This window comes from Cyprinodon tularosa, unplaced genomic scaffold (genome assembly GCF_016077235.1).
Source record: "Cyprinodon tularosa strain WSP-4 unplaced genomic scaffold, ASM1607723v1 ctg88, whole genome shotgun sequence".
NCBI classification, from domain to species: Eukaryota; Metazoa; Chordata; class Actinopteri; order Cyprinodontiformes; family Cyprinodontidae; genus Cyprinodon; species Cyprinodon tularosa.
This window is the reverse complement of record NW_024039651.1, coordinates 558624-572647: the sequence shown is the minus strand read 5'-3', so window position 1 is coordinate 572647 and position 14024 is coordinate 558624. Positions and strand designations below refer to the sequence as shown.

At 38.1% G+C, this 14024-nt stretch overlaps 1 protein-coding gene across 8 annotated transcripts in view; it reads left to right on the top strand.

Annotated features, from left to right (window-relative positions):
* The window catches only part of arvcfb (ARVCF delta catenin family member b), a 386639-nt gene that overhangs the window by 285532 nt on the left and 87083 nt on the right, over positions 1-14024 (top strand). For all 8 annotated transcript variants that reach the window (XM_038273622.1, XM_038273620.1, XM_038273621.1 and 5 more), the window contains one exon: positions 12877-13060. In XM_038273622.1, coding sequence (XP_038129550.1) covers positions 12877-13060 — 184 coding nt within the window. The remainder of the gene's footprint in view (positions 1-12876; positions 13061-14024) is intronic.

The following is a 14024-nucleotide window of genomic DNA, read 5'->3' as shown; positions in this document are numbered from 1 at the left end:
GGTGCTGTGAAGGAGCCCAACTCATTGAAATCTACCTTAAAGTCTTTCTACAAGGATTTTGGTCTCCTGAATTTTACAAACCGAACAGAAAAAGCCAGGCGCCAGAAAAACGTCCAGATGAAATTTCAGAATAAAATCAACCCGCCAACCTATGCTAACAAGGACAAGGAGGTAAAACGGAAACAGAGGGGCTATTGGACGATGAAAGGGGACATGTAAACCGAAAAAGAGTTTTTGCCTAACAACTGCCAGGAATACAGTGACCCACTTTTACTTTTTTTCTCCAGCTGTTACACCCCGTCCTGAAGCAGCAGTCTGTGCAGTCCCTCTGTTGTCCTCCACGTCACTGTAGGAGGGAAAGACAGAGAAAAACGTTACTTAAAATAATATTTGAAAATAGTTGCCTTAAAAAATATCAGTTTCATGTTTTGTTTACCTAAAAAAGTACTTGTTTATTGTACTGAATCAATAACCTTGGTTATATGAACTGATTTTCATGAAGTTAACCTAGCTGGCAAGCTGTTTTAACATTTAATAGCTAGACTGGACATCAATTGGTGGTATACAACCTAATTCTACCTATAAATTCATATTTTACTCGTCAAAACTGAGTTACAGATATCTGTAGCTGCAGGTTTGACTAATCGGAATGATTTTTTTAGATGTCTGCTATCTAGTTTTGACTGGTCAAAATTATGTTAGCAACTTATACTACTGAAGACATTGCTACTAGTAAAAAAAAAAAAACATTCGTATCCTTAATAGCAATTCCAATGAAGAAACAATGCTTCAATAGAGTTTTTGATGGTTGACTCAAGAATTAGTTTTAGCTTAAGGCTGCAATTAACGATTATTTTGGAGATTGATAAATCTGTAGATTTTTTTCATTAATTAATTATTAATTGAATAGCCAAAGCTTCCTTGAAGAAGACTTTCTCGAGGGCTGGTTATTCTCCCCGCAGCAGAGTGTCCCAGTGAGCTTGTCGTAGATATTTTTTTGTTTTTGCCCAATTTTGAAGCGTGGTCTGCGCTTACACGCTATAACACAAGAGGGACAATCACAAACTAGCAGTGGGTCTAGATACAGCTGAAGCGGTGAGGAAGTGGGGGTAAGTTTGTGCGACAATGGAGGGACATGAGGGAGAAAAAGAGCAGGGATCCAGATGGAAAAACTGTCCCAGCGTTCTCACGCACCTCGCTCTAGCTGGTCCATCTTTGTATGACAGCAATGGCGGTCATACAAACAAAACAAACCAATAAGGTACCAAACAGGAAATATGCATAGTGTAGAGCGGATGTAGATTTGACCAATCAGAAGCCTTCTGTCTGCAGCACTGTCTGAGGTCACCTACAATTTTGGAGAGGTGCAGCGGCAGGGGCATATCTGCATTCACTGCGATACACGCAGACGACCTGGTTTCTGATGGGAACTGAGTTCTGCTCATTTAAACAGAATATTGTGCGTTGCTTGTTTCGTCAACATCACAGTCAGCAGACCAACTGGTTTAAATGAAGACCCCAAACTGGGAACAGATGATCATTATTTTAGAGATACCATTTAGGTAAAGTTTCATCTTGTTGAGTTCACTTTCTGCATATATGCGCTGCTAAAGCCTTCCTTTCATTTTATAAAGCTTTATTTCTACTAGTTCACCTCTCCTTACAGCATACTGCCATACACATGTATAGATCCTCATTTTTTTCTCTTTTACGTGCACAATCGATAGAGTGAGTCCACGTATACTGTAGGTCCCCATCCTTGTTTGGCTTTTTATGCATTCTGTCTAACCCCTCACCCCATCTTCTTTGCTGTGGCGATTGTGATGGATCGCAGAAAGGTTGAACAGCAGAGGGAGAGTAGGAGAACGGTAATGGGCAGAACTAAGTTAATAGCTCTGCTTGAAGAGCAACATGTCTGCCAGTGGTGCCTGGAAAATTTAATTAGCCACCGCCTCAGCTCTAGTCCCGTTCCCAGTCCACTACCGTCCTTCCAGGCTTCCAGTCAGAGACAAAAAGCAGGGTGGTACGTGAAAGACAGGCAGACTCTCTGTGATGAATTTTGGCCTTTTAACTGAAAACCAGACAAGATAACCATGTTCATGCTTTGAGCCAAACTTTGGCTTCATTCATTAAGTTTTAATAGGAAAACTGTGTGAACGTTCTGGCTTTCTACCCCTCAGAAAGTTCCTCAACAGATAAACAGAATCAATAATTCAGAAAGGGATGACACTTCTAGACCCTGAAAGTGGGTTGACTTAGTTATTGAAGTTGCTTGTGAAGTCTTATAAATGGGGCCATTTCACAGATCCTGACTTTATGTGGGGAAAAAAAATAAAGAAAGCAAACTTAGAAAAGTTCAGTACTGATTCATTTTTTATATTTTATTTTCCTAAAATATGCATTTTTGCTTCTGTGCAACATCAGATTTAAAACATATCTATCAAGTATCAGCTTTAAAAGTTTAACCAATTAGCAGTTCTAGTTCTCTCTTTTGCACTGTGAGATTATCCTAAAACCAAACTAAAAATAAAACAGACAAACATGAGCTAACCAGCAGAAACATTAAGGTGCGTCCTTTATAGATGAAAAAAAAAAAACTGAATTCTCGAGGTATTTGTGTCTTTATGAACACATAAGAATCCACCTTATTCTGTTCAAGAGCAACCAAAAATGTTTCAGCCAATCACATTGCAGTACTATAATGTAAGGCGGGACATATAGCTTAGATGAGCAAAGCAAAGGCTGCAGGACCAAAAGTAACCATGGCAGCACAGGAAGACGTGCATGTAGCTGCTATCACGTCTGTTTTGTTAGATTTTGAATTTGAAACAGGAACAGCGACAGATTAGAGGACAATGTTGTTGTGGTTTCTCATGGCTTCTGCCGTTTTTTATTTTACCTTTATTTTGAAAAACTAATTTTATAGGCGGCTAATCAGTCGAAAGTTTCTGCCCTCCTTTTTCTGATCAGATTTACAGTCCCAGAATAATAATGCGTAAAACTAAAGCAGAGAGCTGCACATTGTCAATCCAGCTTGCTAGGTTTCAGGATCAGGGGAAGAATAACAATAAATTGGGAAATATTGAATTTTTTCTTTTTTTTCTTTTTTCTTTATGCTAAAAATATTGGCATAAAAAATATAACTCTCCACATTGAAACATTAGATGTGAAGTACTTTCCCTTTGACTCTTGGCCCTTTAAAGCCAGGTATATATTTGATAAATTAGTTTTTTGGCAGCTCTGCATCATCCGTGGGATATTTTTGTCCTTGAACACCCTGATTTACACAATCAGACACATATAGTGAACAAATAATATATAGAAGATTATAGAGAAATGCCTCATGTATCAAAATTGATGCAAATAAATTATGTAATTTAACGTATAAAGAAATGTAAGGGTTAACTATGTTGGTTTTTAGTTTGTTTTTGGAAGGCCATCTTTCCCCATTTTTTCTGGATAGGCAACATATTCCCCAAATTTTTTTTTCATCCTTGGTATTTTTCAGAAATTTATCAAATTCCTGAATCTCCCTTTCTAAATATGCAGATTTCCCTCTCATTATTAACCCTTATTCTTTTCAACCTTTTTTTTTTAAGTGTTCTCCGTACATAAATCCAAATTTACCAGTAATCAGCCGTTATTTTTATTTGGGATAAATTCCGGACCTGCATTATAATTCAAGGTCCTAAACATTCTAATTTCCCTATTTTGTGATCTATTGTAGTCTCAGGATTAGGCAGAGATGTAAACGTCCCTTTAAACAGCTGTGTGCTCATGCCAGGTGCTTAGGGAGTCATGCTGCCTGAAGTCAGCTCTGCCTTGAAGACAAGCAGCAGTCCCCTCCGGCGTCCGTCTCTCACAGTCTGACAGAGGACAGCAAGCTGACTTAAACCCCATCCAGAATCACTGGCCTGAAACAGCGACAGCACGTTGGATGGAGATCGTCACTTCCACTGCGTTCTGTCATCCTGAATAACGGTCTGTCAGCGGGCTCTATGCCTGTCAGACTTGATGGATCGCCGCCACAGCAAAGACAAGTCTTTCCCTCCCCTTTGGCTTATGTGATCAGTGTAGAGGTGACTGATTCCAGAGGACGGAGCAGTATTGCTGCTGGAACATTGGAGGTGACTCTGGGCTGACCAGGGTGGAAGGAATCATCAAGGCTGTGTTACTATATGCATCATCTTGAGGCAGTAAAAGGTCCCGGTACCTTTTCACTGCTCAGCTTATTTTGTTTCTATAGATTGTGTTTCCAGACCTGTGCTTTTAAATAGCAGTTAAATATAAAAATTCTCTAAAATAGCCATGTTGCGTCTATAATCAAGAAAACCATCATACTGTTAAACAATCTTGCACTTAATTGATCATTATTTTCTTGGTAAGCCTCGATTTATTGTTGAAGATATGTATCATATTGCTGCCCCTAAAAATCTGAGCTGGAAAGTTTCCACTCAGTTTGTGACCTTGTAGAGATCCTGTTGATTCCAGTAGCTCTGTTTTGACTGAGCTCTGAATGCTGCTTGTCACAAACCGATGCTAATAAGGCACATAATCAAGCTGTCAGGCCTGCAGCAGGTGTGATTGTTCTGCTGCCTGTTACTGTGCCACTGCTCATATCAATGTTTGAGTGTTATTACACTCATAGCTTGGTTTTTATGCTGCCTGTTAAAGTTTTAGTCTGAATTATGTCAGTATAATATTCTTAAAAATAAAAAATCTAATACAAAATACTATCAGAGAAGCAGATACATACAGCTTCATTGCTTTCTAGTGGTAACTTGTACCCCTTTCCCACTGGCCAAAAAGATTTTTTTGGTAGGAGTGGGAGGAGCTCGCTGACGCGTGCCTACGCGGGCTAAATGACTCGGCAAGCGATCCGCGTTAAAATCGCTATCGGCTCTGATCGGCATGCTGTGGGAACACCAGAGCCAGGTTTTAGAGGTTTCCTTGCTCCAGCACAGCTGATTTTCATTGAAAGCTGATTAACAGGCTTTTGGTCTACTGCAATCATTATAATCAGCTGTGCTAAAGCAGGGAAACCTTTAAAACCTGCAGGACAGCGGGCCTCGAGGACCGAGGTTGGGGATGCCTGCTCTAATTCACATGACACCATTGAGCTCAATGTACTGTACGGACGTCAACACACCGCACTAGTCGCCTCTGATCTAACATGCCAAAACAACTCTGTTTGCATTCGATAAATGTGGCGTAGTGCTGTGAGAGGGATTCAGAGGGACAAAAGTGCAAAACAATTGGCGCCCTTACATGTTGCTCTCCGTTGTTCACTTTCCTTATTTCTGTCGCACTGGTGACATCATCAAAGGGGACAGATGCTACGCAGCTTTTCAGGGAGGGGTTAGACTCAGCTTTTTCTACCAATGAAAAGCGGGTCTATCCTTGTTTGAAAAACATCCATTAACTTGCTATTTTCAAGGTGAAAGAGGGTTTGGGTATGGATAATCAACTTTATTGGTATTTTCATGAGAACAAAATTTGTCTTCTGTATGAGGCCGTCCCTTAAAGGTGAATATATACACCAGTAGGGTGACCAAACGTCCTCTTTTGCCTGGACATGTCCACTTTTTACATTCTGTCCGGAGCGTCTGGAGGGAGATTATAAATTAACGAAATAGTCGGTTTTCACAGTTTTATTTGGGACTATAATCATACGCTTAAATTGACTGGTGCTTTGCACAGAATGCTACAGTACTTTGTTCCCCAACGTAATTCTTGAGGGACTGTCTTCTGGGAGGGTCTAGCAGACCACCCATACACACACATCCAGGCAGCAGAGCAACCAGCATTGCTCACAAAATGCTGAAACGAAGTGCAGCTTCACAGATGAACTGCAAAAAAAAGTTGTGTGCACCATGTGCAAAGCTGGCACGCATCTTTTAGTGTCTAATAAAGTTGCAGGAGATCTCATAGGTCACATGGACACTGAGAACCATAAAAAAGTTGTGCGCGGTGAGAGGAATTCTGCAAAGTTGACTGAGTACTTTGTTAGATCTGGGAAAATAGAGGATGCTGCAACGAAGTAATTTGTTGAAGCTGTATTTTCTAATACAGATGAGGTGATATTTAGAGCATTATTTGGTTTTATTTATGTATTTTAATTCACCATTTAGGTATAATAAAGCATGTTCACTAACCTCTGAGAAGCCTGTCTGAATCCGTCTCTAGGCTGGCCAAAGCGTCCTCCTTTTGGAAATCAAAATATGGTCACTCTATTCACCAGTAACTCACTCTGGGTGCACACAAAGTTTATCTGAAAAATGAATGTGTCCTGCTGTTGTATTATTTATTGTTAGTAAATGAAGTCCCTTTATGTGTATTTACATGACAAAGGAGGTGGGTCATTGTGCATATGTGCAGAGGTAAAAAAGGCCATGATGCAGCTGAGCTAGTTGGTTCCTAGAGAATCAGACTGGAACATCGCGGTGAACACATCATGAACGATGGCGTTGTTGTTCGCTAAAGCTGCTGAGACGTTCAGCTGTGGCTGCGGAGTAAACGTTCTTATTAAGACTGATACTAGTGAAAGAAATGCTAGTCTTATTCTCTACTGTCTAAGCACAATCATAGATTCATTGATTGATTGATTGATACCTTCATGCTGCGTCTCTGTGTTTGAAAGGAACAGGAATTTCTTTTTTCCTTAATGTTTGGATAGGAGGCTCTTGGAGGGGATTCACAGGAATCTAGAGTTACTGTAGATCAATTTATTGAATTCATATTGGAGTCATATTGGATCTTCGAATAATATTCAAGGCAATATTGGGCTAAGGATGTTCCTCACAGTGGTAAACTGTGAGGAACATTTGAGGTTTAAACTGGGTACCTATGTCCCTCTTCAGTGTTCTGCTCTGACCAGTGCACCACTGCTCACCAGCCCATGTTACATGATTGTTGATTATAACTAAGTTATAACTGAGCCAAAATTCTATTAATATTAGTTTGCTGATAGAAACGGCAAAAAATGTAAATTTAAATAAGTAATTTTTTCTTAAAATAAGTGCATTTTGTATTCTATTGAGGAGGTAATTGAGACACTTTACCAAAAGATAATTTTCATTTAAAATAAGAAATAAACTATTGCATTGTCTTATTTCAAGTGCATATTATAAAAGTAAAAATGCTCGTTCCATTGGCAAACCATCTTATTTAACTACTCAAATTAGTGGTAAATACACTTTATTTAAGATTTTTTTTTGTTTCTAGATTGTTTTTGCAGTTTGGTTGTTGTTTATTATTGTTCTCTGTGTGAGAAATACCATTGATCAAACCTTTTCTAATATTCAGACCTACAAATAAGTAGTAAAAGTATATATGATTTATGCTGATATACTGTACTTAGAAAGCTCCAGTATTGATACAATATTGGACATGACGAAGTTGCATCAGGACACCTGAATATTTCCCCTTTTTTTATCTGTTCTCCTCAGAACACATTTCACTGTTAAAACTAATCTGCTTTTCAAATCTGTAAACTTTTTTAAGAGCTTAAGACCCTTGGCATTGTTTGCTTTTCATGGTTATTGTATTAATTCTGTTTCACTTGTTTGATCTGTTTACTATCACTTTGTCTGGCAGAATTATGTTGCACTATTTCCTCCTGTTTTCTTCTTAAAGGCCTAATTAATCAGATAATAGATAAATAGCTGGTAAGGATAATTATAAAGTTTTAGAAAAATTATCAGTTTTAGAGGTGGATAATCCAGGTAGATAATAAAGTAAAAATCTGTACAGTAATTAGTTCCAACTATTTGTATTTCAATCTCCAGAACACTGAATTGGGGCTAATCACCTGGTTAATTTTAATTCAGTTTATTTATATAGCACCAATTCACAACTAATGTCATCTCAAGCAGAGTTGTTAGTTTTTGAACCTAAAGATTACATGTCAGAAAAATATCCTAAATATATTCATTTATTAATCAGCATTTATATTTAAATAAATACTAATAAATATTACATTCTAATAAATAAATGTTGTATTAGACATTAGAAGTCCTTAAATCTCTACAGTCCCACCAATTCCACATTAAATACTTAAAGTTAGGAAGAATACATGGCTCTGATTTAATCTAAAATGCCAATATTAACTGACCTATTACGGCGTCTTAGAGCCAGTTTACTGCCTTACATGTTCCAGGATTTTCCTGCCGTGCCCTTGTAAAAATTTAACAGGCGTTTTAAAATAGCAATGGCACAGACAATACAGCAGTGGAGAATGTGGGGATTGGAAGTAAAAAAGCAATAAATCATCTGCGTAAAGGAATCCATCATGTTTAGCCTAACCTCTACAAACCTTGAATATACAGGGGAGATGTGTGTGTGTGTGTGTGTGTGTGTTGGGTTGGGGGATTAGTTGTTTACATTTAACAACAGCAAGTATATGACCCCATTTCACATTAGGTTTTGATTATACCCAAATATTTAACACTCTTATGAAGGATTTTGATACATCGTACAGGAAAGAAAACGATCTGCCCTCGATGATTTCCTTTACTATAAGGAGATAATAATATCTCTTCAACTGAGTTATTATTGATTAAACACTCTCATGCATTGTTTTAGCTTTCAATCCTTTAAGAGTTAATGCCGGCAGAGAGGATTTCTTTTTCTGCTTTTCATCACTAACTTAAAAATAGTGCAGGTTACTTCAAAGTAAAAGCTGAAGTTAGCTCATAAAGAAAGCTGGCTGATCTGTATAGCCTCAAATATCATCCAAGATCGTGTTTATGTCATTGATGAGTAGCAGCGATGCACACACAGCAGTCTATTGTATTAAAGCTTTGGTCTCACAGCTTTAAACCTCCATCTGGAATGTTTAAGTTGAAATTAGAAGCTAAACTGAAACTGTCTGGCGCTTTAAAGGCATTTTCTTGACTGCTGCTTACTCAGCCGTGTATGCTGCTGCAAAGTAAGCAGTTCAGCGTGCCTAGGTATGGTGCAGGAGTTTAATATTGCACAATACCATTTGGAATCAAGAACATCAGACCGCAGTGTTACAAAGGACAACTAAAATATGTAGTGGACTGCAGTCACGACCAAAAGTTGCTGGGAGAACAGAAACGTTATTTACACACAGATTTGCTTTATAGATATATTTGCCACCTGTTTCTCTGGTATGGTATTTAATAAACATTATATATGTTAGAAATGATTTACTGTGAAACATCAAGTTGAAGTTTCTCAATCTCATGCGACTCTATGCAAATTCTCTGTCTACGCTGATGAAGATTTAATCAGATGTTGACACTATGCCCAAAATTAAAAGTAGGTCTGATGGTTTGAGCCACGTTGTGTTAAGATTGGCATGTCTCTGACCCCTTGGATGACAAATACAACATTCAATTTTCTTTCCATATTGTCAGTTGATTTCTTAAATGTAAAGAAGATCATGAACTATTCAGAAGGAGCGTCGACCGTGATACATACATATGTTTGCTGTGCTGCTAAATCCACTTCAGGTCCTCGTCTTTAGAGCTGAATAAAACAAATTCCTCACAATCCATACAATCATGACAAACTTTTTTATGACTTGATTTCTTTATGTGGAAAAATATTTTCTTAAAACTTTGGTTTGAACCGCTTGCAATTGGCAGGAAAAGAGGACATAAAACATGAAGCTTATAAAACTTATTACTTTGACAATTAAATACCACCAGAAAGGCTTTATGAAACAATAAAAAACAAAATCAAGGTTGGGAAATTGGGACCCAGTAGCCCAGTGGTACTTAATGTCTAGCAACAGTATTTCTGATTGCATCTGTGTAGAAGTATTACTGAAGTAAAACCTCAGGGACTAACAAATGTATTTGTTTTGTAGAAACAATACAAGAAACAATTGAATAAGAGTTGCTCCTTCAGAAAATATGAGTAATAACCGGATCTATCATAAAACTTCATTTTCTACAAAGCGTTTTATTTGTTGTGTTTTTATTAAATACAATTAAAACAAATGCATAGATTCAGGATGTAGAACAAGTTCCATTAAATCCAACAAAGGAACACATTGCTGGTGTTTTCTTCATTTGAAGCTTTAATTACGCTGATGGAAGCACATCTGTATGTTAAAATTAAACCTACCAGGAAAGTGCTGTAAAAAAAAAAAAAAGATCAATATTGAATTATAGAGGTATGAAATCTACTGTGAACAAAGCCAACAGTTCTTGAGCGGTGAAATTACTTCAGCTTTGGTTGTTGTGCTTTGGGAATATTTACCCCTGGATGTAGACTGCCAGGCAATAGATGCCGTTTTTATATTTGTTTATTTATTTATTTAATACAAATACAACGTTTCATCAACAAGCACTGAGATATAGAGAAGTATCCTTAGAAAAGGGTGGATCAGTTCATGAAAGTTCAGTACATTGAGAGGTACTCAGTTACAGTACAGGTTAGATTGGCGTTTTTTTTGTTATGCAGAGTTCTATTTAGATAAATTATGAAGTCCTTCATGACCAAAGTGAGAGAAATGAAGTTATTTTAGGTCCAGCTTTCTTATTTCCGTGTGCTTGTCTGAGCTCGAACGTCTGGAAAATGTACAGGAACTGTTTTAAAGAGTGTGGCCAGGATGTACGGCAGCTTCAGCGCTCTGCAAATGACCCGCTGATTAATGGAATCATGCACTGCGGGTGTCTGTGAATGTGCTCTACCTGTTTTAACGCTGCATTTCTACATGCATGGAGCATAACAGCGTGTGTTCATGCATGAGGATCCATGTTCAGCCTTTTTACTAGGAAACCAGCTGTTGTTTCTCTGAGGCAAGAGGCCTGGCGGCAAACCTGTGATGTGAGAGAAGCAGACAGGAATGCACTGTGTTTTTTTCATGCAAACAATGTGGTTTACTGTAAGTCAATGTCTGACACAGTATAGGTTTCCGAATGTGTAGAAACCAAATGCTTACCTAAACTCAAAGGACATACAGTAGAAGAATATTAGCAGTAAGAAGAAATCTGCTTTAATTAAAACCCGTTTGTATAATAGGTTGCTGTAGGTGAAAAAATGTCTAAAGTTTGCAGAAGAAACAACTTTGATTCAGTTATTGATAGAGATGTTCACAATAGAGCTGTGTGGCCAGTTTCCAGCATTTTCTTGCTAAAGGTTTGGCATAATGATAGTCAATGAAACATAAGTTAAAAGCTCAAATAAATAAAATGGGCTGTAGAACTTGAGCCTTTCTGTTACCAGCTGCAAATCCTGCTCTCTCTCACTGTCTGGCAATATTTAAATGTATGTGTTATAAAATACTGTTTCCTTTTAACCCTGTAATGCCAAATGTATCATATTTGATACACACGGTTTCTGAAATGTTTTGCGTCTGACACCTTTTGCATAATTAAATGGTAAAAACTTTGCTCAAAATCCTATTGTACACAATCAGATATACTTGATAACAGAGGGCAGAAGACTACACAAAAAATAATCTTGACTTATCGCATAGTAATAAATTATTAATATCAAAAATGTATTTCTGTTTTTTCTTTTTACATATTTTGTTAAAAGGTCAACTAAGGACTTTAAACCAAAAAAAAGTAATTTTCTGTTTTGTTTTATTCTTGGATCGGGCTTTAAAGGGTTAAGAATGCTTACATCTCTGTTCTGACTTGATCTTCAAATACCTCACTAATGCTAAAAATAGCATAAAAACTTCACTCCACATTACAAACCTTTGTTTTTTCCAGCTTTTTTTTTAATGTCACTACACTGTCACAAGTACAGAGCAACAAAATGAACTCTCTACATTTAAAGGGAACAGTGTGGGGGTTAAGGGTCTTGCTCAGGGCCCAAAGTGGCAGTCTGTGGGAGTGGGGCTCAAACTCAGAACCTTAGGATTCCAAGCTCTATGCCCTAACCACTAGGCCACCGATCCCCTTACAAATATTTTTTTTTCCTCAACACCAAAGAACTCTGGTTACCCTGACTTAGATGCTTTGTTTACCATTTAAAAAAATGAACCATACGTTATTCTTTGTTTGTAATTGTATTTCAAAATGGAGGTCCCATGGCTTCAGTGTGTGTTAGAACCCTTTGGGGGGAAAAAGGCTGCTTTATTTCTGTGACCTGCAGGAATCTGCTTCCACATCATCCCCCCTCTCTCAGCTTCCTGCTTCTCTAGTAAAGATTGCTCAGCACACACCAACTCCATCTACTTTCCTGTAAATCTCTGTGGGTTTCTTTCTCTTCCTTTGTGATGTTTTGTTTTGTTTTTGTTTTTTCAGAATAAGCTGAAGGTTATTTTTCTGTGATTAGCTGAGCGGCCTCTGCTGCTCCATAGGGGTTGTTTGGAAGGTGACTGATTTTCATAGTGAGGAAGCAATCTAGTGAAACAGCATCTACAAAACAAATGGTACAATAGCTCCTGTGGTAGTAATGCTGGCTAACATGTATGAGTTCTGAAAGTAAAAAACAGCTAACATCAAGGTCTCTCATTGTAATTTTAGGTTAAATTTGTGATTTTTGTTTTCCACATTATGATGGTCTGCCCTATTTTTTGGTGGTTCGAAACCATATTTTAATATGTTCTTGATTTTATTTGTAGAGTCCGCTCAGCGGGTGTCTTTCTCTGTTAGAAAGCTTTCACTACGTTGCATCATTTTCATTCTCTGTATACAATTTCCCACACTCCTCCTTTCTCTCTAGTCTTTTTGCAGCATCTTTCTTGTTTCTTACATCTCTCTACTTTTTTATTCTTTTAATGCTTGAAATGTTGCTTCATCCACCCTTACTTCCAGATCTTGTTAAATTTTGAATGAATATCTGTGTCCTCTCTGATAATTCTTATTCTAAAAGAGCTCTTTGTTGTTCAGTACCTGCACTCCTCTGATTTGTCTCTACTATTGTTCCCCTCTGGCTCCCCCTCAGGTACTCTGTGGAATCTGTCATCCTATGAGCCCCTGAAAATGGTGATCATCAACCATGGGCTGCAGACCATGACCAACGAGGTCATCATCCCCCACTCTGGTTGGGAGCATGAACCCAACGAGGACTCGAAGCCACGTGATGCAGAGTGGACTACCGTCTTCAAGAACACGTCCGGCTGCCTTAGGTGAGGTTTGCATTAAACTCCATGGGACCCAGAATCAGCTCACTGTGGCATGTTTCAGACTTCACAGCTTCCTGTTTCCAGCTATTTTACTCATAACATTCCTGAACCATATTATTCCTACTCCTTGAACCGTTTAATGACTTACAAACTTCTATGAACTAAATTGGGATTTCATCTTATTGACCGGAGGTAACAGACAGTTGATTAGGTTCTTAGTTAGTTTTAGATTTATACATTAACTTGATCTTTCTAGACATTGTATGTTTTGATAGGAACATCTCCATTGTAGCTCTGGACTGAATCTTTTTATTGATGTAGGGTAAGCCACCACCTCAGCCTCAGTCAGGGCTGGTTGTCCTCCAGAATAGCCCTTCATTCAATCCCCTCCATCTTCCCTAAACTGTCAACAACTTCCCCACATCATGGCACTGCCAGCCTCCCATTGCGGTGAACACTGTGCAGTTAGGGTTAGCTTTCCGCCACATGTAGACTTTTGCTTGCCATTTACAAAGTTAAAGGGGAACGTCGTTTTTTTACATTGGGCCCTTGATTTTACGTTATTATATCATGTTCTACTCATCCATATGAGTTTTGTGTCATTTGGAGCCGTTCTGAAGATTTTCCATTAGGCTATATCCAAGTAACGTCTTCCTATGGGCAACGACTTGAAGGCACAAACTAAACTGTTCATAATTTATTCTTTATAGTACGCCAGCATTCATAACATGTAGGTGAATCACTGTCCCCCAGACATCCGCTTATATATTTTATATATTTATATGTTTTAAAAACAAAGCGGCACGTGTATGACGTCATCCATGCCCGCCGGCTACCATTCATTCATCCTGTCCGCTTAACTGCTGCTAGTTTTAATTGCATGCCTGGAAGATGTCTAGTGCTACTACCACAGATGATCTCGCTCTGGAAATGGAATTGAACGATTCAGATTAGCTAGAATGAATAG